The sequence below is a fragment of the Coloeus monedula genome, assembly GCF_965178545.1.
Source record: "Coloeus monedula genome assembly, chromosome: 7".
NCBI lineage: Eukaryota > Metazoa > Chordata > Aves > Passeriformes > Corvidae > Coloeus > Coloeus monedula.
In genome coordinates this window covers 22,417,330-22,442,735 of record NC_138787.1, presented here as the reverse complement: position 1 = coordinate 22,442,735, position 25,406 = coordinate 22,417,330, and the positions used below count along the sequence as shown (strand labels likewise).

Below are 25,406 nucleotides of genomic sequence, written 5' to 3'. Positions count from 1 at the left end.
TCAATTTGCTGTTTAACTCATGATTTATACACAAGTAGAAAAACAGTGCCACAGTTAGCAGCAGGTATAGATTCTGCCTGTTAGAAGCTATGGGAGCTAAAATGCACACAACAGTGAAAGAGGAGAGAATCAGTGACAGCTCCCAGATCCATCATAAGAGCAGCTGCTGGCTATTGCAGTAGCTTCACATGACACAAACCAAAGACATGGGCAGCATATTAAGCACATGCTTAATAAGACATGGTTATTAGCAAGGTCACTGAAAACTACCTTTGTGAATACCTGTGATAGCAAATGCATTTCTTAGGCATTTTATCAGCAAGAACTGTAATAAAAGCTAAAAAAATCCACCATAAAATCACTGTCACAGATCTCAGCAACAAGTAATTTTTATCCAATTTAGCCAACAAAAACCACAAAATGGATATAAATCATCCACGAAAAAGTCTGAAATTAAATGACTCATAAAGAGCTGCGATAACATAAGATACTAAGAAAAGGACAACCTCACCCAATCCCAACTATCTGACTTAGAAAATGGACACAGTATCTAGTACAGGCTGTTTTTTCTCCAAAACAGGGCAGACTATCTGCCAAATTATGGCCTTCCTCTGAAGTCCAGTCAGTATTACACCAGCTGAAATTCATCTCAAGTAAATATTTTATATTTTTTTAAAACTTAAAAGAGGAAGTATACTGAAAAGGATTTGTTACAACCTTCTTATTCATCAGCATGTGTAACCTTAAACACTTTGCTTCTCTTTTAATGCATTTACAGTTCTGCTGCTTTGTTTTCAAAATCTTCTTTCCATTCAACAGTAATAAGCCAATGAACTCCCAAAATACTGAAGACTTTACTAAGGGAAGAGCCTTTTAACTGGTTTGTTCTAAGTAAGGAAATTAATTAATTAGCTCTCTAGTCAGCCCTGGCAGCCCTAAATATTTTGGCAAGCGTTCGCACATGCAAGGTTTTGAAGGAGCAGGTCAGTAGTATAACTGACACAAGTTACTTGAAAAGAGCACAACAGCAGAAACATGTATTTATTCATGGAGCTACTGTGGGACATACCATAGGTGTTATATTCAAAGGGCTGCAGCCACTTCTACCTTGATATGGTTGCATGTAATTCTGATAGAGCTGCATCCCATACTAAAACCAGAAAATAACATGGTTAGCATTTTAAATTACAAACCTAAGCCAAGTAAGGTTTTTTTTCAGATGTAAAAGATAGCACAGGCTTTACTTTACCATTAAAAACCAGGGACAAAAGCTAAAGAAATGTACATCATCATTGTTGCTGCTGCCTTTATAAATGTACACTTGTGCATTAAATACTACCCATTTAATATATTAACTGGCCCGTTCCTATTTTGTCACAAACAGTCACATTTTAAAAACATTAAAGTTCCATTCTTGTACATTCTTGTCGCTTTGTTCAACAGTACTCAGCAATCTCACTGAATTCAACATGGTTACACAGAAGCATATGCTTAATGTTAAGTATTTTCAGGACTGAGGCATCATTGCCTCCCCTAAAATGATTCCAGAAATTTGGTCTCTCTCTACTTGTTGGGATGAAAAAAAAAAGCTTTCAAAGTAAAAAATTGATATTGCTGTTGCATGGGAACCTAAAAATTATGTTACTTCTCTACTCACAGCATCAAAATATCACATACCACACTTAAGCAAGAAGTTAACTCCACACAGAAAAATTACCTTGAGTAACCTAATTGCTGTCATCCAACAGGTCCTACTTTGTTCATCATCTGCACAGAGCTGTTTCAGGTCTCTGCTTCCTCCTGATTTGTTAGGCTAGAAGGCCACAGCACATTTTTTTAGCATTAAAGCATATCTTGAAGATAATACCTGTTGAAATAAAAGCCACTAATTCTCCTATTTTATAATAGACAGCTGAATATTGCTTTCAAAGCCTTAAAGAAACTTAAGCTTACCTAAAAACTGTGGCTTGCTTTAATATGTATCAGAATAATAAGCTTGTACCTTAAAGCAGAATCCATAGTTTGTTGGTGCTCCAGAAATCTTTTTGCCTGTTAAAGACATGTACATATCACTGTTGCTGAATTCACAGAAAAACTGCAGATGCCTTGGCTCCTAAAAAGAAAAGCAATGTAATACAGTTAGACTACTTTTAACCAGCCTCTCCAAATAAGAAACTTGGAAGGTTACAGTTATCCTGTTCCAAAATACAGTTTTACAAACTGCAGTTTTAACCATGACATCATGAAATCTAAAAAGAGGCAACTCAATATTCATTTCATAATGCAGAGGGGAAAAAAAATCAAATTAGTTAAAACTTTTATTCTTCCAGAGAGGAAAAAACCCCAAACTACAAGTTATATAATTTCTGAGAAAACTTCCACTAGATTCAAGCAATAATAAAATTAGAGGAGACAAGTTTTGAGAGCAGTATGCATTTCAAACATCAAAACAAACTAAACTTTCATAATCTGAAAAACAACATACTGCTATAATTATTACTCAGTACCACTTCTAACCATTATCTCTACCAGCTAAGCTTAATTATGTCAAGGAAGCAAACAAAAGAAATTTGCCTAAGGATAAAAACCAGCTCAATGCAAACTTTGGCAGGTAATCACAGAAAATCCAAAACAACAATAAACGCTGGTTTAAGTAGTTTATGTAAAAGGTTTCTCAACTCCAATGTTTAATATGATAAAGCTTAAAGTACCACCATTAAAAATTTGAACTAGTAAAATGAAAAACTGTCCAGTGACAAATTTTGAGAATTCCTAAAGTTATCCTGTAAAAATTCTTATTTTATATAATTCATTACTATATCCTTTTTTCAGAACATCTACTTATACTTCAGAATTTTAACTAGTATTTGAAAATTTATTTTAACAGGGTACTCTGTTATGAGAAATATCAACCAGAATGAAGCAAACTTACCAGGCAAAAAGAAACTACAGTTTCTAAGACAACACCTTCCCAGTTTTGTATATCCATATCTCTCTAGATTTTATCTATAATAGCTAGATTTTTTTTTTTAATCACTACAAGTTTAATTATTTGGTTATAAATTTTGGTTGTTATTATTACAGCAAATGATAAATACATCCATATTTGCTCTCACTTCACAATTCTTGCTCTCTCTTTTTTGTTTTCCTCCCTTACCTTAGATGTACCTTTGGTGGAAAAATACAGGCCAGATCTTCTCAAGAGAAAGTACAGTTTTTTCCATGATTTTTTTCCCTGTTCCTTTGCATACAAATAACCATGAATCTCAGGATATGTGCTGGAGCTTACAAACATCTGAAAGAAAGAATCAAACATTTTTCTTTTCCTCTGAAACCAGCTTTGTGTTTCATTAACATACTCAGGGCTAAGGGGAATAACTCCTAAATACACTATCACACCACAGTAATTCAGTTATGATTGCATCTAATCCCATTAACAGTACCTCTGATTTAAGGCATGTAGAATGTTACACAACTCCAAGGTATGCTAAGCAAGTTACATATTTATATGGAACCATATGGTTTGAAATGAGAGCATTACTTCTGCAATATGCGAACTTCTGCAACTAAACCAGTGTAAGAATCCCATGCTTCAGACCCTATTTATATAAAACTGCTAATCAGTGCTAACAACAGAAGAAAAAAATTACATCCCTCCCCTCACCCACCATGTTACAAACCAGAGAAAAGAACTGATCTGAGTTAAAATTATCTCAGCAAACCACAAACTCTGAATCACAAAACCATGCAGGTCAGGCAGATATTAGCATAAAAAGAGGGAATAAAGGTCTCTGCACCTGAAAGGTGCTTAAGTAGGAGCTTTAGTAGAGCCAAAACCAGAGAGACTGGGCCAGTCCTCAAGACAGCTCTTGCCTCCACCCAAGACATCCAGTGGCTTCTCTTCAGCCATTTCATCAGACATTGCCAGAGGGCAACACAGCTTTTACCTTGCTGAGGCTTAGACAGTTCTACTCAGTCTGCAAAAGTACCACTAAAAGTGAGCAACCATGTTATTAACTTTATTCTCATTCCATGTAATGCATTCATTTTTATCACTGTTCTTCCAATAACACTACTCAGAACTATGACTCTACACATATTAACCCCGAATTCTTCTATTTCCATATATGCAAAGGAATCTGTTATTACTGAGCTCTTTGAGGAACCTTCCCTCAGGACTGGTCTGTGGTATCATAAATTCTGTCAAGTCTTATAAAGAGGTATGAAAAAAAGGATTTTCTGGTCAATATCTGCAGTTTTCATTGCTGAATTTTCCTCCTATCCACCGCCATTTCCAGAAAATCTTATTTGAGGAGTGAAACAACAGATTACAAGGCAAGAGATGGACTGGCCAGTACTAGATTCCAGCAGAATGAAAAAGTGAACGTGATTCTGGAAGCACACCGAGTTCTCTGGCCACTAGATAATGCAGTCCAACCAAGATACACAAGGTTTCTTTGACTTTTATTATCTTCCTGCCTTGCAGTGAGATGCATGACTGTACCACCTGCAGACCAACCTGAGCTGGTGTGAATGCAGTAACACGAGCAGGTTCCACAGGCCAGGGGAGTGCCCCAGCCCACCACCAGCACTGCATTATGAGCAGCTACACTGCTATTCACCTGAACAGTTTAATTACAGTAAGCCTAGGTACATCTATCTACACGTGCTGCTGGCACACAGCTGTGTGCAAATGCAGTTTAAGCTATTTTAGCCACACTGAAGCAGATGGGTTCGTCTTGGTACATGTTCTGGCTGTTAATCTTCCCATTTGCCACATACTAACAGGTTTACAGGTGGGAAATATAAAGGTTGAACTGGAAAAGCATAAAATCCAGAAACAAAGTCAAATGAAAGCCTTAGGAAAATCTAAACGAGTCAATGTATGCAAAAACAAAAGAGCATCTCTTTAGGCTTTAATGTCTCTGCTGAAGCTGAAAGGAGTGGTTGGCTTCCTGCCTGCACAAGTGTCTTCCCCAGGATTTCTGCCATAAGAGCTTCAAACCAGAAATGCTGTCATGAAAAACATTTTTCTTACTCAGCAGACCAAAGTGGAGGAGCAATACAATGCTAAGTTTCGACAGTCACTGTTGTACCCATGCTATCAATTAAAATAAAGTAGCAGTAATGCTAGGAAAAAGGCAATCTTAAATCCATCTTTTCCTCTCTAAGACAGCTGAGGACTGAGTGAGAAAATAGAACATGAACAAGCTGTAGTCAAAACCATTAACTGTCAGAAGGATGAGCAGTAAAAATATTTCAGTGAGAACTGAATGTCTGTAATAAATGCCAAAAATGAATGATAGTAGAAAAGAAAATTTCCTTGGGCTGTTTTTTGTTTCAGGTTGGTTTTTGTTGGGGGTTTTTCGTTGCTCTTTTGTTTTGTTGGGTTTTTTTTTAATGAAGGTACATACAAGTTTGTTATAAGAGGGAATGGATCCCTGTTTATGCAGATAAGAACTAATCATAATAGGACAAAAATAAGAAAAATCCTTAATACTGGAAGAAGAGGGGAAAGCTAAATGATAGTATGGTGCAGACAGGGACTACTGATCACACAACATGCAGAAATAAACTTGCACCATCTTCCCCACACAGCGAAATACATATCCTGATAGGCAGAGTGGTGTCAAAAGCCACCATGTCTGGCAGATAGTGATATAGACAGCACTAAGGACTAGATTACCATTTGATTAGCTGTAAACCAACTCATTTAAAACCAATCTGAACGGGAAACAAAGCAAATAAAAGTCTTGTGTTGCACCCCACCCCCCCAACCAAATAAACAACAAATGGAATCAATCAGAAAGTGAAAAAACAACAGAATGGGAAAAACATTGCACTATCTCAGATGAATATAATAATAATGAAAACCACAGAAATCCTAGATGTCACTGAATGCAATAAAGACTGAGAGCTGCATTCCTTACTATAAAACTTATTTGTCTACATGTTAAACATTTTCAATGAAAGAATGGCTGCAGTAGCAGAAACGACATCTGCTAAGGTGGATGCTTCTTGAGCATTTACACAGTGGTTTGGAGAGTTAAAGAAGCCATCATTTTACTAAGACTTTGTGAATCATGTTGAATTTTATGACTGATTTCTTCAAAGATGTGATTACAGCCATGATCCAGACCAATACTACTAGGAATGAGCTGGATTTTTACCCTGAACCTGCTGAAAAATTTTGGGGGCACCAAGTAATTCTAGTGAAGAATTGATTCTGAATCTCAATATTGTCTCCTATAGACTTCAGTCCACTTGAGAGGTTAAGACTGGGAGGCCAACAAAACCTAGAATGGAAGACAGAGTAAGGAATGGGGAGATTAAAACAACATCCAGGAGATTGACAAGAGGCTGAAATTCAGTGCAGGTCTGTTTCAGCCTGAAGCCCAGAATGGCAGTCAGGTGAGAAACTGGTTAGGGAAAGAGGGACTTGCTACAGCAGGGAGATTAAAGAAATGAAATCCTGGCTCTTAATAATAGAATTTTCACACTATGTTCATTTTTGACATATTTTAAAACATCCAATTTGCAAAAATAGCCTAAAGCAAGTTCCAAATGACCCAGACTGCCTACCATTAGACATGTACACACAGCGCTGTGTCTCAGAGCAGTTACACCCTGATCGATACAGTGACACACTTCTGTAGGCTAAAGATCTTCATGGCAGCAATTAAACCTCTCTCTTTGGTATACACAGACTAGCAATTTTACTTAGCACATGCTAAATGGCTAGGAGACAGATGAACCTCTCCTTTATTTTTGTGGCTCTGTTCTACAAAGATGTTCTGATTCAAAATCATCAGCCAAAATACTCACTCTTCCACTTTCAATGAGAGTTAAGAAAAACATACCTGAAAAACATTTTACCTGCCTACAGCTCAATCCACAAAAGGATGTAAAAGTATCAGAAGTGATTTTTTAATCACTTGTAAGCATTGAATTGTCAAACTAATGTCTCTTTTGATACTTAACCAAGCACATCACAAATAATAATGCAAGCCCATTAACTTGTCTTAATGAAAGTTTCCAAGGAAATAGTGACTCACTGTAAACAATTTACCCAACCGCTTCTGCTGAAATGTGCACAATGGCTGAACAACCCACCAAGGTATTCTCTACTTTGTACCTATTAAGTTTTATTAGATGAAATACAATTAAACATACCATGCAATACAAAATAGCAACAGAGGAGAGTTTGCAACATGTTTTTCAAGCTACCAAAATGGGAAGTAACTAGATACATTTAGAATGATTCTTAATCTTACCTACCAGCTTTGAACATATTCTAGATCTCACAATATGGGTTTAAAGAAGTTCTGCACAAGAATATATGGCAAACAGTTCTCTTATAAAAGTCTATTACTTTTTTGAACTACTAAATTACATTTGTGAGCAAAAAATATCAAGTTCTATTAACATAGGGGACAAAATTTTCTGAATTAAATGTTTACGTTAGACTGCAAAATCTGTGTTATGTAGGTGGCAAAAGTGAAACAATTTTCATTGGACTTGCAGCAGTTTTGAAATTGCAAAAATTTCATTTAGGTTTGTAAATTTACTTAGAGAATCTAGTGTGTCAAATTTAATTTGCAAAAATTCTTACTATATTTGGGATAATCTAAACATCTTGATTAACATCCACTTTCACAAGGATATAACTATTTAATATGTAGAAATGCTTTGAGAATTAGTTATTTAAAATTATTTTCATTTACTGGTTGATGCTAAGGTAGACCTTATAGTACAGATTTTTAAAGTTGCAATTTCTATGTTTCTTTTACTTCTTCCCCAAATATCCTGTGTTATCATGCTGCCTTTCCAATCATTCTTTATCCCCAAAACTCATGCATAGAGTTGCTGTCCTAAGACCAGGGAAAGTTCCTCTTCTATTATTTAATTTTTCTAATGACAAGCAAACAAGAGTGATGTGTATGTTTCCACCTTTATTACTCATTTTTCCCCTCTTTGAAAGCAAGACAATGATCCCTGATATGGTCATTCTGTATTATCATTTCATTATTCCCACTGTAAATTAGAATCCTGTGTCTGCTTAAAAGATGACTAACACTGAGTGACCTACCATAATTTTTTTGGAAGGCTACAGTAGCCTTCAAGCTAACAAATCATACTAGTCAGTCTAAATTTCCTACTTGTTAAGTTTGACCATTTAACTCTTTTTTATATCCATTTGTGTCACATCACCAGTTCTTCAGTATTCTACCATAGCCTGCTGCTACGTTTGTTCAGCACTCCACCTATTTAAGGAAGAAAAAGGGTCTTTCACCTGAAATACCCAATAAAGGTATTTAATGTTTTCACTGTATTTTTTTCTGTTTTGTTGCTTCTTGATTCTTAAAGGATGTGCAAGTTTCCAAGAGTGGACATAGAATAGCTGCCTGGAAGGAACACATCATTTCATATCTCATGAGGAAAAATGTTATTAACCATGTCTTGAGTTATTCAAAACCTAGCAACAGATCCAACAGCAATAAGGAACTATGCTCACACAACACAGATAATGGGAAATTCTGAGCTGTGCTGGCTCATCTTCATTCAAGGATTATATACCTGTAATATCCCAGAGTGGCTTAGAGCTGCATTGGTCTCACTTGGAAAAGATATCATATGATCTGGAAAAAAGCTCTGTAACGACAAGAATTTGTATCAAAGTTCTGTAAAAATAAATAAAACTTTCAATCTCTTTTGGATGTGCAATTTAAGTTCTCAATGCAGTGCAAGACACTGCAGGTTCCTGGATCCAGTAATTTAAGCTTACCTTAATATCATCCCAAAATTTTACACATGCTACAAATTGTTTGCTGAAAAAATTAGAATTTTGAGAAAACACTGATAGTCTCAGGAAGAGGGTTTCAGACACCAGTGTAAATCACACTGCAATATTTGGCCCTTAGTGGGTTTTTCCCTAGTAGTAATTTCTATTGCTGTTGACATACAAGACTTGCCTGGGGATTCAATATGCTACAGAGTAAGGAGGCTATATGCCAACATGCTGAAAAGTGTATTGTTTTCCATTGTTTTCATTACACTAGAAACCCAGTAAAATATTTTGGAATAACATCTGCTAACACAGAAAAAGTCATCTCAGGTTTTTTTTAATCTTCAATTTTTTGTATTGTACAAATTGACAAAAAATCTGACTACATCAACATGGTTAGGTTTAAAAGTCTAGATTTAAAATGCCAGTTTCATTATCAAGGAAAGTTCAAGGGATAATTTATGGGACAGATCTGTAGCTGTGGTGTTCAGTGTAGTCATGTAGATATGAACCAGACAAGGGTTTGATCATCACAAACAATGTTTTCTCAAGGCCTGGACAAGCTTGAGCACCCAATGTCCAGCAATTTCCATTTTCAATGAAATTGAACTGCTGGTAGGGTTAATTCATATTAACTCATTCTGATAAAGCATTCTTGCTACAGCTGGGACCAGAACACCCAGAAGAACCCTGCTTAGCTACAGCTGCTGGAGCTGGTGCAGCTGCAGGTCTGCCCCGCTCCACAGCCAGTTCCACTCACTGGTTAACAATACATAAACTTAATCTATGGAGCCAACAGACAGAAACTGATACACAGGAAGTTCCACCTGAATATGAGGAAGAACTTCTTTACTATGTGGGTGACCACACACTGGAACAGATTTCCTAGAAAGGTTGTGAGGTCTCTGTCAGTGGAGATATTCAAGAACCCTCTGGATGCAATCCTGTGCCATGTGCTCTGGGATAACTCTGCTTGAGCAGGGAGGTTGACCCATTCTGTGATTTTGTGAAAGCCTCTTTACTAACTGCAGACCATTTCAAGCTTAAAAATTTTTCACTGGTACAGAGATATCTCCATATTTGGGAAAAATCTATCATGATTTGTCCAGAGACACACAGGTGAATAAAAAAAAAAAACTTCTCAAAACTCTTACATTTTTTGTTATCTTTATATTTACCTTTTTATCCTTTTCACAGATAGATAACTTGAATTCCCTTTCACTTTTTACTTTTTAAGCCCTCAAACAATTCTGGTATTTCTCCTTTTTACATCTGAAACAAGCTGGCTTTGTAAGAGACAGCATTAGGAGTGGTCCAAATACACCATGGAGCAACCAGATGGCAAGTCCCTTCTGCTGAGCCAGGACTGCTTCCATGGCCTTTGCCATCAGCCAAGGTCTGAATCAGCAGCATTAACCTTTGGCAACATCCCTGAGTTACAAGATATCTCTGCTCTCTTTCCATTCCTTATGTACACTAACTTTGGCTTCACTTTCACTTACCCCTAATAGGTTATGGCTGTTCATGGCCTCTTGTGTCCGTTGTCACTTAGCTACAGCGGGGAGAAGCTGCAATTGGGCAGTCCTGGGCCAGAACATTCAATTTTAACTTCAACAATATAATCATTTTTGCTACAGGTGCCCCTCCTCACACTGTTTCATTTTATATTATGTTGTCACTTGATGAAAGTTCACCGAGTTGCAAAATTTTATCTCGATTTAGGTCCGTGTACAAATTTCAATAAAATTAAAACCGTTGCTGCTCCCATCACGCCCAAAAATAAGAAATGAACATGGATATTTTACAGTTGTAACAAGGGGACCAGCCAATCATTACATGCACTACAATACATTCCTGTATCTCACATATTCCCCCTCAATTATTCCTTTTGACTCATGTTAACACTAAAAAATTTAAACTCTGACTATCTGGATTCAACAAAAAAGACTTTTTTAGCAACAGCAATTGCACAGCTTCACAGATACAATATCAGCACTTACCAGTGGATTTTTAAAAAACTCATATTTTGCATAATTTTTTCTAAAATACAGTTTGGTTTCCTCTTCCATTACCCAATTTGACTGGACTTCCATCACTAATTCATGGTCTTCTATAGCTCTTCCTATAAGAAAAACAAAAAAATCTTTAAAAAAAGCAAAAGCAAATATCAATCTCATGACTAGCAGAAGACAAAGAACTCTCATGATTTACAGATAAAGTGGAGCAAAGTTAAACTTTCATTGAATTTAACTCATTCTTCATTGAATTTAACCAATTCTTGAGTCCATAAAGACAGAGATTAAGGATGCTGTATGAAAATCACATTTTGTAACCAGATTAAATGAAGCAAATAAAACCATAAAGAAATTTAGAAAACAAAAAATACCCAAAAATAGTGAAAGAAAAGAAACCATTTTAAAACCTTGTACAGGTTGCTCTACTCCAAAACTCATTCTTCAGATGCAAAGGCAAAGGATACAGTAAAGAACTGAAGCCCTTAGTTAAAAACAGCATTTTTTTTCCTTTCAGTTTTATAGAGAGAAAGTGCTCCTCTGGGATGACATTTAAAACTCTTAAATGCTTGGCATTGTGACATTTAAGAAAACACCATTTCCTCAAGACTTACTTCTTGGTAGAAAAATAAGACATTGTGCTCACCTCAAAGGATGGGTGAAGATGCTGCTATTTCTTTATTTTTAAGGTGTCACATCAAAAAATATTTTGTAACTGAGTAAACTTACTTTCTTGAAGGTAAACACTAAGTGCCCTCCAAAAAAAAGCCCTGGAATCAAATCCCTAAATGGTGACATGAAAAAGCTGCCCTTCAGTTTAGGTAGATCATTTTTGTCTTCCAGCTAGACTGGAGAGTTTCTACCTCCCTTTCTATCATCTCTTTATTACTGCTATCTCTAACATGAGGAGTACCTGTTACAATCCAAAACAGTCTCCTTAACGAATGGAAAGTATTTAATGCACATGGAAGATTTAATATTGAAGTATACGACAGAACACATTTCAAAAAGCCTCTTCTCTAACCACCCAGTGGGGAAAAAATTTAAACTAAATATAAAATAGAGACACTGCTCAGCACTATTTCACAGGTAGTGCTTTACAAGCCTACCTGAAAGAATGCAGAGAGTGAAATCAAAATGTAACTGAAAGACACTGATGATGTGCCTAGCCAAGGCACTACCCTGTACTCAAAAGAGGAGCCCTAGAACATGTGTGTTCAGCTGCAGAAGCGAACAGATAACTGTTTACAGACAGCACAAAAATTTCTCAGTAGAAAAGGAAAAATTTCAAGGTGAAGATAGTACTTCCCTTACAAAGGAGAGCAGTTATGGAAAACTGTTGTGTTTTCAGAGCCTGCCCTGCTCAGGGGAATTGCAGTGGAAGTACGGGACTCCCAGCACCAAGGTACATGGTGGTAGGCATGACATGGCATCATCCAAATCTAGCACACTTCAGCTGCTTTCAATAATCTTAGACATTGTGAAAACCGTTCAAAAATGTGTTTGAATTCAAATGTTAAGATAAAGAGAACACATACCAGAAACACACAGTTCTAAAATATACTGATTTATAGAGCTGCAAGAACTGCTGAACTTCAGATATTTGAAATAGAACCCCTGCTACTGCAAAACTTTGGACGTGGGGAGGAAGGCTGAGCTTCGTGGCTGACAGGGCAGCAGCAGTGGGCAGGGTGCAGTGAGGACACAACCATCCCTAATGCTCAACAATAGAGCACTGCACCAAGGGCATACATGTTTGTGAAAACTGAAATATAGAGACCGTGGGTTTATGCTTTGGTTTAGGTGGGAGTTTTGTTGGGTTTTTTTCCTTTTTAAACCTTCACAGCAGATACCTCCACACAGAAATGAAAGTACAATCCAGTGATGTAATTAATGTCTGTCTTGATTAAAAGTAGAACACTGTGCTCAGCTCACTAAGATTCATGCAATTATATCTAATTCAGGAGTATTCAGACAGCTGTTGGATTTTAAAGAAAATGTTCACTAATTGATGGATGAATTATTAATCCACATCATCCTGGAATTTACACAGACACACACATTTGCTCACAGCACTTCTCCTTCCAATACCAATTCACCTAACCTATGAGATAAAAAAGACTTTCCAAATTTATAAGGGTAAAATATACAACAATAACAAACATAACAATCCTAAAATATACAACAATAACAAACATAACAATCCCAAAATAACTCATCATTTGAAAAATATTTGTTCAAGTTACTCATCCAGTTCTTAAGAATTACTTAAAGCAAGTCAAGGTGAATATGTTAATTCTTTCTAACAAAACCAGATCTAACAATATTGTAATAATTCCATTATTGTTCAGTAGTCTAAAAAAAATATAGAGGATATCTCAAATTGTTTCTTTCCTTGACCAGTAATGCTGAATTGCCAACCTCATCATCTAGGAAATAATTTTACTTTTAAAATGAAGTATTCACCTTTTTCTAGAACTACACTGAAAGCAGTTGGAACAGTTAGACAACTGCATAGTGAATTAAGGTCTTCAGCAATTTTGAGGATATCAGAATCTTAGGAAAATCAATTTCACTAATTGAAATATTGAAATCTTCCAAGAAATCCTTCAGATTGAAGAAAACACACTACTTGTCAAAAAGTGTACTATGCAAATACAGAAAGCTGGAGAAACTGTCACTGTTGTTCTGGCATGGTTTGTCAAAGGTGTCTTCTTCAATAGTTACTACACTAACACCAGCTACACTATAAAATACAGAAAACACTTCTGCTATTTATACAGTACTGTTTACTAAAGCCATTTTGCTACCTCTTCTTCTACAGCAGTCATTTACAGCCTCAGCCCAGATTTAACTCTGACCTTACTCTAAGTTGGAAGCATCTTACAGCTGCTACATTCAGTGCAAAAGGTTACAAATATCTTTGAAATGTTACAAAGCAAGAAAAGAAATTTGAAAAACGTTTGTGTCTGCCTTCACAGGATAAAGGAGCATAAAAGGGCAGAAAATAGTTTTAGCTTTTGTAGTTCATCTTAAATTACAGCTGTTAAACATAATTGAGTCAGAGATGCACAGTCAAGTTTATTTTCAACAAATGCACAAGTCTGGATTGCCTAGATACATTCAGAGAAAGGGACTCTAACAATAGCTTTTAGCCATATTTAAATATCTGGGGGGGAGGGAGGAAGCGGCCAGGGGACATATTTGTGAGGGTGTGTGATTTTTGTTTGTGGTGTGTACTTTTTTTTTTTAAACAGCACCGCAGTTACCAGGTACCAGTACAGTCTCTTTTGAGAATTAGGAACTCCATGGAGCTTTCTATGTATTTTAGAAAGCAGGAAGACATCCAGAACATCCCCTTTTTCAAGCCACACTTTGCACTAGCAGATGGAACTGCCCTTGAAGTTGCAGAAGTACTATCTTTTTTAGCTCTAGTACAGTGCCAAAGTTCAAGAATAATATGGAAATTTTGAGTGATGAAATTATAACCATATTTCTTATGGAATTTGTCTTCTGGTAGATTTTTTCTAACATAATTTCCTATCAAAACCATACACAATACAGCAGTGAAACACAGTGCTGTAAAAGCAAGTAACACTAACTTGAGTTTCGGTTCAATATTACATCCTACCAGTGGGCTTCTACACTCATCTCTTGCTGAGTAAAGTCTTTCCTGTGTTCTGCATATTTTACATCTCTGCAAACATCCCCTTTCTCCCTAAAATTAATTTCCCTTATGTTTTTTCATACTGCAAAAGTATACCTATACACTTCAAAAAGGAACAGAGATCAGAAGTTATATTTTGCAACCAGAGATTACACATTTTAAACTGTATAATAGAAAAAGAGGGGCTTTACTACACTAGAGGAACACTGATGATGTGAAGGGATTTCAGAATGTCTTGCAATCAGCAACTTAAAATACTACACATGGTATCATTTCAACACAGTTCATTGGTTCTATCTGGAAGTTTAGAGGAAGGGTTTTGTTTTCCTTTTAAAGTAGCCCTGCCCCAGAGTTCACCATAAATTTAGTCAAACTGAATGTAGTGAAGGAAAATACTGACAGCCCACTCTGATACTATTTCTGAAGACCGAGTCCTATAGTAAAGGTAAAATAGCATTGTGTAACCTCTTTCTGTCCCTGATGTCAGAGATTTCACTCAGGTGTGTTGAGAACAAACAGGATTTTATTTGCAATGAAAATAATCCAAGTCTTTCTAGAGATAAGCAGGAAATACCCATAAGAGGGGAAGAACTGCCAAAGAAAAGCAAGGTAGAGCAAGGAAGAATTTACAGTGAGAATTTTAACTCTCATTTATGTCTCACTACTATTAGTGTCTTTCAAATCATTCTTACAGATGTAGATCAAGCAGTGTGAAGCAAATGTACCATGAAAAAATCTACTTTATACCTATGCTTTCAAAAATAATCAGAAGCAACAACCCTACAAAAGAACAAATTCACACAAGACTTCCCATCATTTTGTTTCCAAGCCTTCCTATTGGAATTGTACTTCCATGTGAAAATGAAAACCAAACACCTTATTTACCACCATACCACCATATAATATTAGTCTTACCTAAACCTGTGTGGGTAAGTTGTTCAAAGAGAGTCCAGCTGTGGTCATCAACATAGTGGTTCTTCAATATCAAGAGCTGACACACATCCCTGGCTGTTATATCACTTGGTACTTCCAAAGTTCTGCTAGTATCATCTTCACTATACACTTTGATTACCTGCAATAAACAAAAACTCTACCCATAAATTTAATCTTTGCTTTGGTTACTCCATATATGTTGCTCTTTCAACTTCATGACTGAGGCAAGAACCCACACACACAGAATGTAACAAGAAAGGCAGCCATTCCTCTCTAGTGCAATGGCATAATTGAGAACAGAACATCCAAGCAAAGTATATTCCACTTCTAAATTTGGCTACCAGACATCCCTTGCCACTGGACAGACTGGTGCATTAGCTTAAAAAAAAAGGTTAATGGAGAGATAAATAAATGTAGTGAAACTGTTCATTCTTAAGTAAGCTGAAAAAGAAACCACAGAGCATAAACAGTGAAACTCAAGAACTCTATGCTTGCAGAACTGTAGAAAGATTTGATAAAGGAGTTAGTTCAGAGAATGGCAGTCGGACTCGAGATGCTCTCAGTCCTGTAGACAATAAAACCAGGAGATGTTACAGAGTGGCTTCAAATTCTGACAAGCAAGAACTGGAGTTCTTGCACACACATCCTCAATATAAAGGGTGTCCAAGATGCTTTTAATTGACAAAATATTCCTCTCAGTTTTTGAATTTATCCATATTCATGAGGATGCAAGACACAACTCTCCTGAAATTCATGCACAAAACCTAAATACCATTGTAAAGCCCTCATTAAACAGAAAGATACAAGTCGTTACTGTAAAGACAACAAGCCTGTTACTGTCAGTCATTCTTAACAGCTGACTTACTGAATACATGCTCATTTCAAGCATCTAATAAACAACAAGCAATGTATTGTGCCCTAACTTGTCAAGGCAGCTCCTTCTCTGGTTTGTGCTGAAGTTGGTAGGAAAGTGAGCAAGGAACTCCAACTGTATCTCCTGCCACCTGCATCTCTCCCACCAACAGAAAAAAAATCCAAAAATAATTTTTAAAAATCAGGTCCTCTCACTCATGCTTTCCAAACAGCAGATCAAGGAAAAAGGACTCCATTTGTAAACTACACTGAGATTTTGAAGCACACCGATGGCCTTACTCCTCTCCAAAAACCTATTTTTGTCAGTGGAACTAAACAGATACAGCAGTTTGGTTCCAAACTTTGGCCCTGCACATTAAATGAGCATGAAGTCCATGATAATTTGCTTTAATATTGCATCTAATAAATGTAGACAGGTCAAGAGTTCCACACGATATGCAGCCACCCTTGCCACAACACCAATCTTCAGGATATGGCAAACATTAAATTCATGCTCTTGAAGTGCTAGAAAATCTCTCCCTACTCACGAATCAACCACCTCGAGCTGAGTCTTTCAAGGGAATTAGGCAGACCTCGAAGAAAGAAGATCCAAGGTTTCCATGGGCCTAAGCTGCAGCCTAGTACTTCCATTTAATACAAAAGGCAAAAAGACCACATTGCTAGTGAATTTAATACTGCCAAAGCAGCCATGGGGAGTGGCTATGGTTGGTTTTGCAAGATGTCTATGCTTTGTCAGTGTTCCCACTGCTAAGCAAGAGAGACCAGCAGCAATGCAGCCTGCTTGCAGCAGAGTCTGGTTCCACACACACAACCTAAAGTCCTACTCCAGGCACACAGAAATTATGTTTGGCCATTCAGGATAAACCAGCATGAATTATTTAAATTCCTGAAGTATTTACAATGATTCAAAGATGAAATCAAAAGATGTGTGTGGCAGGGTGCAGAGTGAATGGGTTGGAGGGCTGTAGGGGTGACTAGACAAAACAGTGTCCCATCACCTTAAAATAGGTCCTGCTCTGGGCAGCACTGAAGGTCAGAGACAGCTTCATTGTCTCTCCAGCAGGTCTTTGTTAGGCTGAACCTAAAGGATTTTACAGACTGAAATGCCAGAAAGGAGAGACACAGTAGAGAAGGGGAAAGCAAAGGAAAGAACTGAAGCAACTTTCCAAGTATTGATGATTGTTCTAAGTCCCTTCCAGCTGAAATATTCTATTCTGTTTCCCAATATTCTTGCAATAAAGCCAGGGTGGGAATCCATGTGAGCACGCTGGCTAGGGACTCTATGGCACAGAGCAGCAACTGCAGTTTTCCCCAGGCACTCATCAAGTTCAGTGATATGCTTGTTTTACAGCAAGAGCACGTACAGCCCATGCTGAGGCTCTTGACGGATATTTTAACAGGAATTCTTTTTAAAAGGGTTAAGAGTCGCAGTGCAGATGACTTCACTCTTATTGCCAAAGAAATAGAAAAAGAGTTTTTAAAATGCTGAAGACGGCAATGCAAGTCATGATAATGAGCTGCCTGTGGCCATTCACCTCGGGGAGTGGGAAGCCTTGGAGGTGGCCTTGGACTACTGGAGCTCAGCTAAAGCAAAACAAAACAACACAACAAAAAAACAAGGAGAAAAAAACCCAGTTTATATTCTCTGTGAGTATTCTCACTCAGCTTTCTCAGTGTAGAGAAACAAATCCTGCTCAAGTCTAAGGTAACACATCACCCCAGCTCACAGCTGTGATATGGTACCTTGTAAAACTCAAATGCTGTGACATTTTTCTCTTCCTTGCAAGGGATTCAGATGCAACAGAAGACAACAGTCACCTAATAGACTCTTATCAACTTCTGTCACACATTTTGCTTAATGAATTGGTGTAAATCTCATCAGTTAGAGTGACCTCTGAGGGTTGTTTTAATTAGAAGTTGCTCAGTATGCACTTTGTGCTGTGTTTGAAGAAAAGTCTCTTGTAAGATTGCTGGGAATGTACTTATTCCAAGGGGAGTGAATCAGATGAAAGAAGATAAACTCAAAACCCCATTTTTCCTTGGAAATTTGTTGCAATACTTCTCTTCCTAGAAGCAGAGGATGCTCTAAGAATTAAAGCATGGCAGAGCTATGCTAAAGATGCAGCTATGCTGACCTCCTATAGAAATAAGTAAGCTTGAGTGATCACTTTATTTTTATTAGTGGTTCTCACTATGCATTTGGCTGGCCTGTCATCTCCACTTTCTTCCATTTTTTTTCCCCTCAAAAATTTCTCTGAGAAGTAGCACACAAGAAAAGAGCTGCTAATTGAGAACAAGCTCTCCTTACAGTCTTCATTACCCTGCACTCTCAAACTTTGTTCCAAAGCAAGCTGTTTTACTTCCCTCGACTATACCTATCAGTAGACAGAAAAAGTTACCTCAGCAGCACTAAAATCTTCTTTCCGGTCTAGTTTATAAATACATGACTTCAGTTCTTCCCAAGGGTAAAAAAGAAACACCTCAATAGCTTCTATTTAAGTCACTGGAAGTAAGAAATAAGCAGCACCAAGATCTTCCAAAAAGAGGAAAACACCAAGCTCAGCATGACAAGCATTAATCATTTTCACTGCCTAGGGGAGCAGGCAAAGAGGTACAGCATTTCTACATGTTCTCTTTCAGTTTTTCAGTGTACTGAAAATCCGCCAAGATCCCAGAATTATGTGCAGTGCATCTTTATTCCTCCAAAACTTATTTTTATAAGAACTGTTGCTTCAAAATAAATTATTGTTTGTATTTCACTAATCAAATGAGTTCAGAATGTAAAATAAATGTTGACAAATACAATCTAATATTTAACAAAGGAAAAGAAAAAGAAGACCGTAGTTTTTCCAATAAAAAATAACCTAAAGAAGCAAAAAATCAGAAATTGTTTCAAAGGATAAGTAAAAGAGCACATAAGGTAAGTAGTGTGGGAGGAGGGAGGAGAAAGAGAAGCAAGGCTGGACTCCCCCGAGTCTTCTTCCACACTCAACCATCACCTCCACTACAATAATTAAATAATCTGTCCATAGTCTTTCAAGAGAGGATGTCCAAGTCTGATTCTTCAGAATCTTCATGCCATCTGTTTCGGAAGTTCCAATCTGCAGAAACAGCACAAACATATGCCCTGCACTGAGGAATTTAAAATTTCAAACCAGTCCTAACGTGTGAAAAAAGCCAGGTAGAACCACAGAAAAAGAACCACTAGCACACAGGCTCCATATTTAGGTGCCTACACCAATATGACGTGACATTTATATGATTCTTAATGCTTCTGTATAGCCACTGACACAGTGGGTAGTCAGCACCTTTAAAAAAAAAATCAGGCTACTTTTATTTATAAAGATAAAAGCACCTAACTTTAGCTTATGGTTTCTAAAATTGTTCCCCCCTCCCCCCAAATAAAACACTGCACATTTTTGTACTTTCATTATCATTTCAGTCACATTTTTGTTAAATGCAGAGTTATTGTATGCAAAATCAGGCCTTAAAATGTCGTACACTCCAGGGTATCACACTTCTGAAATGTTGCCTGATACTCTGCTAACCCCTCCCTTTAGTGTCACCAACCAGGCTATTTGCCTGCAGCATTTGTTCTCCATCTCCCAATCCTGCTGCCTGCTAGACAAAGTTTTTTGCTTAGTAGTATTGGCAAAGGGTAGGGGAATTTGGAGTATATTTTAACTACAATGGAGGTACTTGGAAATTTCTAGCATTTTGAACTTGTTTACGACTTCTAGCAATAATCTGTCTCGGTTTTAGTGAAAATCAGCAAAATTCTGCATTCATAAAAATATTTAAGAGGTTAACTCATTACTTTTGTTAGAAACAAATAGTATGTTAGTAAAGTTTACTGTTTTCTTTATCAGCTCTGAATGCAAGATTTTCCCTTTAAATATCCCAGTCTGCAGTTAAACTGCCAGCTTCCAATATTTCCTCCAAAGGGAAGATTTCCAGGCCAAAAGGATTCACACAGTATGCAGAAATCTAAATCTGTCATTAAAGCAAGGTACATACAATGTTTAACTGTAGACGTCTTGGCTTCTCATTTGGAACACAGTATAGCTTTAAGAGGCAGAAGGAACACCGCTCCTATCTATATTCTGTCTTGCAACAAAACCAAAGTGCAAGAGAAGGAAGAGCAAAGTCTAGGAAAATTGACTACCTTTCCTTCCACAACCTAGAAAAACCTCATACTTTTTCCATAATCTAACCTTTTTTAAAATGTCATGTCAAAGAGCAAAAATATTGTTAATTTCCAGCCTTTATTCCAGTCAAAGACCAAGGTCAGATTCCCTAGCAATTAATAAATTTGTTACTTCAAAACACAAAGAATTTTTTTAGACCAAAATATTCTTTTAGAAGGTATTAAAAAACTCGTTAAATTTCACGTTAACTGTATGCATGTATTATCAATTAAAACCATTTCTACTTTTTTTCTGTAATAATCTTCTGTGGCACTATATTTACTATGGCACAATTACACAGCCCACAGAGTCACTCCCTTCCCTCAGACTCCTGGTACAAGCTCCATGCCCTGCCTAATCCAACCATCCATGACAATCCCATGAATGAAAAAATCATACCAAAAATAGAAATTGAACAGCAATGCAAAGAAGTAACAAAAATTACTTTATATTACCTATGGTAAAAAAGGTCCAATTCTTACTTTTAAAGGACATACTTGCCACCTCACTTTGGGCAAGTCAGCATTAGTCCCTCAGTTTCGTTTTTGCAAAATGGGGTGGGGGAACTGAAATCTGTTCCTGTACAGCAAGGTAAGAGATTGAACTTGTTAAGATTTGTAAAGCACTTATACCTCCTCACATAACTACTGCTTTAGATGTGTAAATATGTTGTGTTATAAAAAGGGAGGTTAAATTATGCAGATCTCCAAATTGTAATAGGCTATGTGTAAAAATATACCAGCAAAGTTCTTTCAAACAAAGGTTATGACAATCACATCGTGATACTGGAGAAAATGGCAGAATGAGGACAATACTGACGTGCAATCACGGCAAAGACAATGTCAGTAAAACTGAAGAGAAACAGAGTTTGAAAGACACAACAGGGAAGTTAAAATACAAATATCATTATTTAAGCCTGAATTTGATACATTCAATTTTACAATACTGGTCAACAGAAACAAAATATAGCTATAAATAGCAATAAAATAGTTATAGAAGATTTCATTTCCCTGTATAAAATTGAACAAAAAGGCAAAGTCTAGAGAAAGTCACTGCCACATTTTGGAAAATTAACTCCTAGTACAACTACTTTTAGAGCAGAAAGTGAGATTATTGTAAACTATATGAAAATTAGATGACCCTTGGTCCAAAAAATTACGATAACTGAAGAATTAAATAACAACATCAAAACTGTGAAGTTCAGCATCCTGTAAATAGAAATAGCAGTAATAAATAGATTAAAAGGGAAAGATTTATCCCCATCAACAGCCATTATCACAAAGGACCAAATAAGGAATGAGAAATACAAAGAGATCTATAGAGGTAAAACCCACAATAAACTCCTTAAAAAGAATGCACATTATTTATAAGGAAAGTTAGGTGTGGATCAAACAATTTATTTAAATAGAGAGTGTCAAGTTAATCTACCTTACCAAAATTTTTTTCAGACTATGGGGACTCCAAACAAAAGCAGTGTAAGAGATATTTTAAATACAGCTGTTAAGGTGTGTGTAAATAACTAGGAAGTTGTGAGGAAATTTAAATATTGTCAGCATAAATTTAAAATAATACACTTCCATGGAACAGCAGAAATGAAAGAAAATTAGCAGACTTGTCAAATGATTAAGCTGTCAAAGGAGCACTTATACAAGATAAACACACCACGAGCAGCTAAATCATTTATTTGTATTAATTATTCACAATGGATATGGAAGAATAGGCTCCCAGATCTAGTCTTTCTAGGTGAAATAAAATTGTCAGTTTAAATAGAGGGAACACGGAAATCAAAAAGCAAATAGTTAACAGGAGGTTATACAGTCTAACATTTAAAGAAACTTAAATGGCAAACATCAGCCTATCCTAGCACCAGTAGAAATGGAGGCTTAGGCTCCATCTATCACTTCACGTGATGTGCACTGAGTATTAACATCTGCTCAGATCTGAAAAAGTGGAAAAGCCCAAGGGCTATTTCAGCAGATTAACTTTGGGATATCGCTTTGTAAATCTGTGAGCCACCAGTGCCTGTCCACAGGCAGGTAAGAAAGAATCCACTAACATCACCTGAATCCGTCTCTTCCTAGAAGAAAATCTACTCTTAAATTTATGAAAACTTTTCTCCATCTTGTTTATAGCAGTTCCTAGAGTGATTTAGAGTAATCATCATAATTCTGAAAAATCTCAGTGGGGTAATGCAGTTTACACTGATTGGTATCAATAACTTTTCCCAAGACCTTCAAAAGAAGAGCTATAATGAAAATTAAACAGTTATGAAGAAAGATACTTCAAAATAAAGATGAACTTGGAATGCACATTTCATTTTTAGAATAGCTGTCTATAGCCAAGTAATTTCAGACTCTTACTCATATTAACCCTTAAATCAGAGTGGAAGACATTTTTTATCATGTCTTACTAGCCACGATAAAAATAAGTCATAGTTACTTTTCATTACATTATTAATGCTAACTTCATACATTAACACCTGACACAAGGCTATTTGCAAAACTTCTTGGTGCTGGGAAAGGCAAATGATTCCCTATTCCTGTCTTCTTAAGAGTACCAGTTAAAGAGAGCTAATCCAACATCCCTTCTCAACTCCAGTGCACAGTATGCATGACTTTTCAATTAATCTAAACCCAATATATGGATGAACAGGAAGGCAAGAGAGTTTTACACCTTCCTCACCACTAAAAATAATTAATGGTGAAATTTCTGTGAAACATGGGTAAAATTCTTTATACAAGGGGAAGTAATTTCAAAACTCATTTGAGACCATAACGTAATCCAACCACTGAGTAAGTGTACACAAGCTATTGTCCCTCAAGCCAAGCATCACCACTTCTTAGTGTTGGAATCACAACACTCTTTCATATAGTTCAGCTTATACAGTCCACCCAATACAGCTCAGTTGTTTAGGCTAAATGTACATGCTTTATGACCCATTATCTTCCCTCAGAGCTACCTTATTATTTATCATTAAATCCACAGAAGATTGCGAAAATGACCAGCAAGGTACAAAAATTGTCTTGGTCATGCCTAAGGGTTTCATATTTTGCCCCCAAAGCAAGCCCTTTCTGATAAAAGTTAAAAAAACTTATTGTTTGACTTAAAGAGATTAATATTCAGACCAAACTTGATTATTCAGGTTAATAAAAGTGTATGTTCACATTAACTTTTCTTCATGAAAAGTTAATTTAGTGGAGGTGATCAGCTTATTAGCCTTATTAGTAAACTTACAGTATTACTATCTTCAGTCCTTCATTTCCACACTGCCTGCTAAGTCTTAACTTTAAAGAGCTTTTATATATTTAATAGTAATACATAGGTTTACATTTTACTATACACAATAGGAATATTTAGAATGCACTTACCATAGACAGATGGAAAAATATCCAGTTAGGCTAACTGGACTTAAAAAGAGAGATGGAACAATCATAGTGTGGATTCAAAAAATCTGACTTAAGAAGGCACTTCAGTATTTCTTTTTTTAAAAAAACAAAGTTTGTCAAATAGAAAGTGAACAGAAAATGAGAAGAGTTACCAGTGCAACAGTATTTTTATCCCCCAACCTAGAAATATGGTAGAAATTATCCACACACTTCTCTATTTTCCAAAGAACTCATGTCTGAAGATAGAGGGAGAAAAAAATTTAAATACAAAGCCACTAAAATACACTTCTGGTTTTTGTTTTCTGTGTACAAGCAAGATGAGGGCAAAATGTTATCAGCCTCATGTTTGAATAGCTTGTCCCTATTTATGTTAAAGCACTAACATTATTTAAATGAGGCTTTCCGTATTTAATAGTGCAGTTTGTCCAACATATCCTTTGGTTGTCAGAGATAAATAGAATGCTGTGTTCCAGCACAAGAGAAAGCAAATCTGTTACTGCCGCGTTCTGGCTGCAGTCTATGTTTCTGAAGAGATACCAGCTATAAAAAGAAGTACCTATTGTTTCTACCAGGTTTTTCACACCATGTTGCTGGTTTCTCAGTAGAGCAGATCTCTTGCAAAGCTGAGAAAGACCAAGTCTCTGAATAACACTGTTAAGAGACCAATTAGCTTTCTATTTCCTTTGCAGCAGTCCTGAAATAGATTTTTTAAATAAGAAAAAAAAGGAGAACAGATTTTTTCCTTAAAACTCTCTTTCACTTTGGTCATTTTAAAGAGAAGTTTTGGCTTGAACTGTAACACAGCTTCAAAGAGAAAAATGCCTTTGTCATCAACTATATCAACTGTGTACTCCCATGCAGGTCACTAGAGACGAAAATAGCGTAGACTCTAAGACTAAGAGAAGTTTAGATTTTTAGCTAAAGAAGATACAGTTTGGAAATTTTCTCTGTATTCCTGGAGTGGTACAAGGAATGTCCAGAGCCAACATGGTAAAGGTCATGTAGGGCTACCCACTGTAATAAATGGTTGTTTTACAATGCTGAAATACTTTGCCACTCGGTACAAGACAAAAAAACTTGCTTTGCTGGGTCAGACTACAACATCCTTCCAGTCCAGTTCTGTCGTCTCTGGGTATCTGTTTCTAGTCACCAGTGGAATAGAAGAGCAAGGTTTAACTGTTGTAGGATAGCTATTCTGACAGAACATGTTATTTCTCAGTGCTTGTGAACCTTTTTTTTCATTCACATAGCACTGTTCCCTCTCGCCAAAGCATAAAATCCAAATAAAGAATAAATCCTGCAGTAAAGCTAGTAAGTCTACTCAAACCACGTACAACCTTCAACTATACACTGTTGTGTTATTACAGATTTGTCTGTATTTTGCGGACAAATCCAAACCCCTAAAGGAACAGAAAAAGAGATGAGGGGCATTTGGGCATGGAAATCAGGCCCTGTAACTGTTGGGGAAAATGTAACAGTCACCAAATGCAGCAGACTAAAACAAGTGAAAAAGTGAAATAGGAAGATAGTAAGTGGGTGATGTAGTAAAAAGGGGGTAATAAT

General features: G+C 36.5%; 1 protein-coding gene across 2 annotated transcripts in view; it reads right to left on the bottom strand.

Annotated features, from left to right (window-relative positions):
* GRB14 (growth factor receptor bound protein 14) overlaps positions 1-25,406 on the bottom strand; it is a gene marked incomplete at both ends in the record, with an annotated part of 58,081 nt that overhangs the window by 8,698 nt on the left and 23,977 nt on the right. For both annotated transcript variants that reach the window (XM_082284969.1, XM_082284970.1), the window contains 7 exons: positions 1,070-1,150; positions 1,718-1,813; positions 2,003-2,113; positions 3,158-3,295; positions 8,578-8,652; positions 10,786-10,907; positions 15,380-15,536. In XM_082284969.1, coding sequence (XP_082141095.1) covers positions 1,070-1,150; positions 1,718-1,813; positions 2,003-2,113; positions 3,158-3,295; positions 8,578-8,652; positions 10,786-10,907; positions 15,380-15,536 — 780 coding nt within the window. The remainder of the gene's footprint in view (positions 1-1,069; positions 1,151-1,717; positions 1,814-2,002; positions 2,114-3,157; positions 3,296-8,577; positions 8,653-10,785; positions 10,908-15,379; positions 15,537-25,406) is intronic.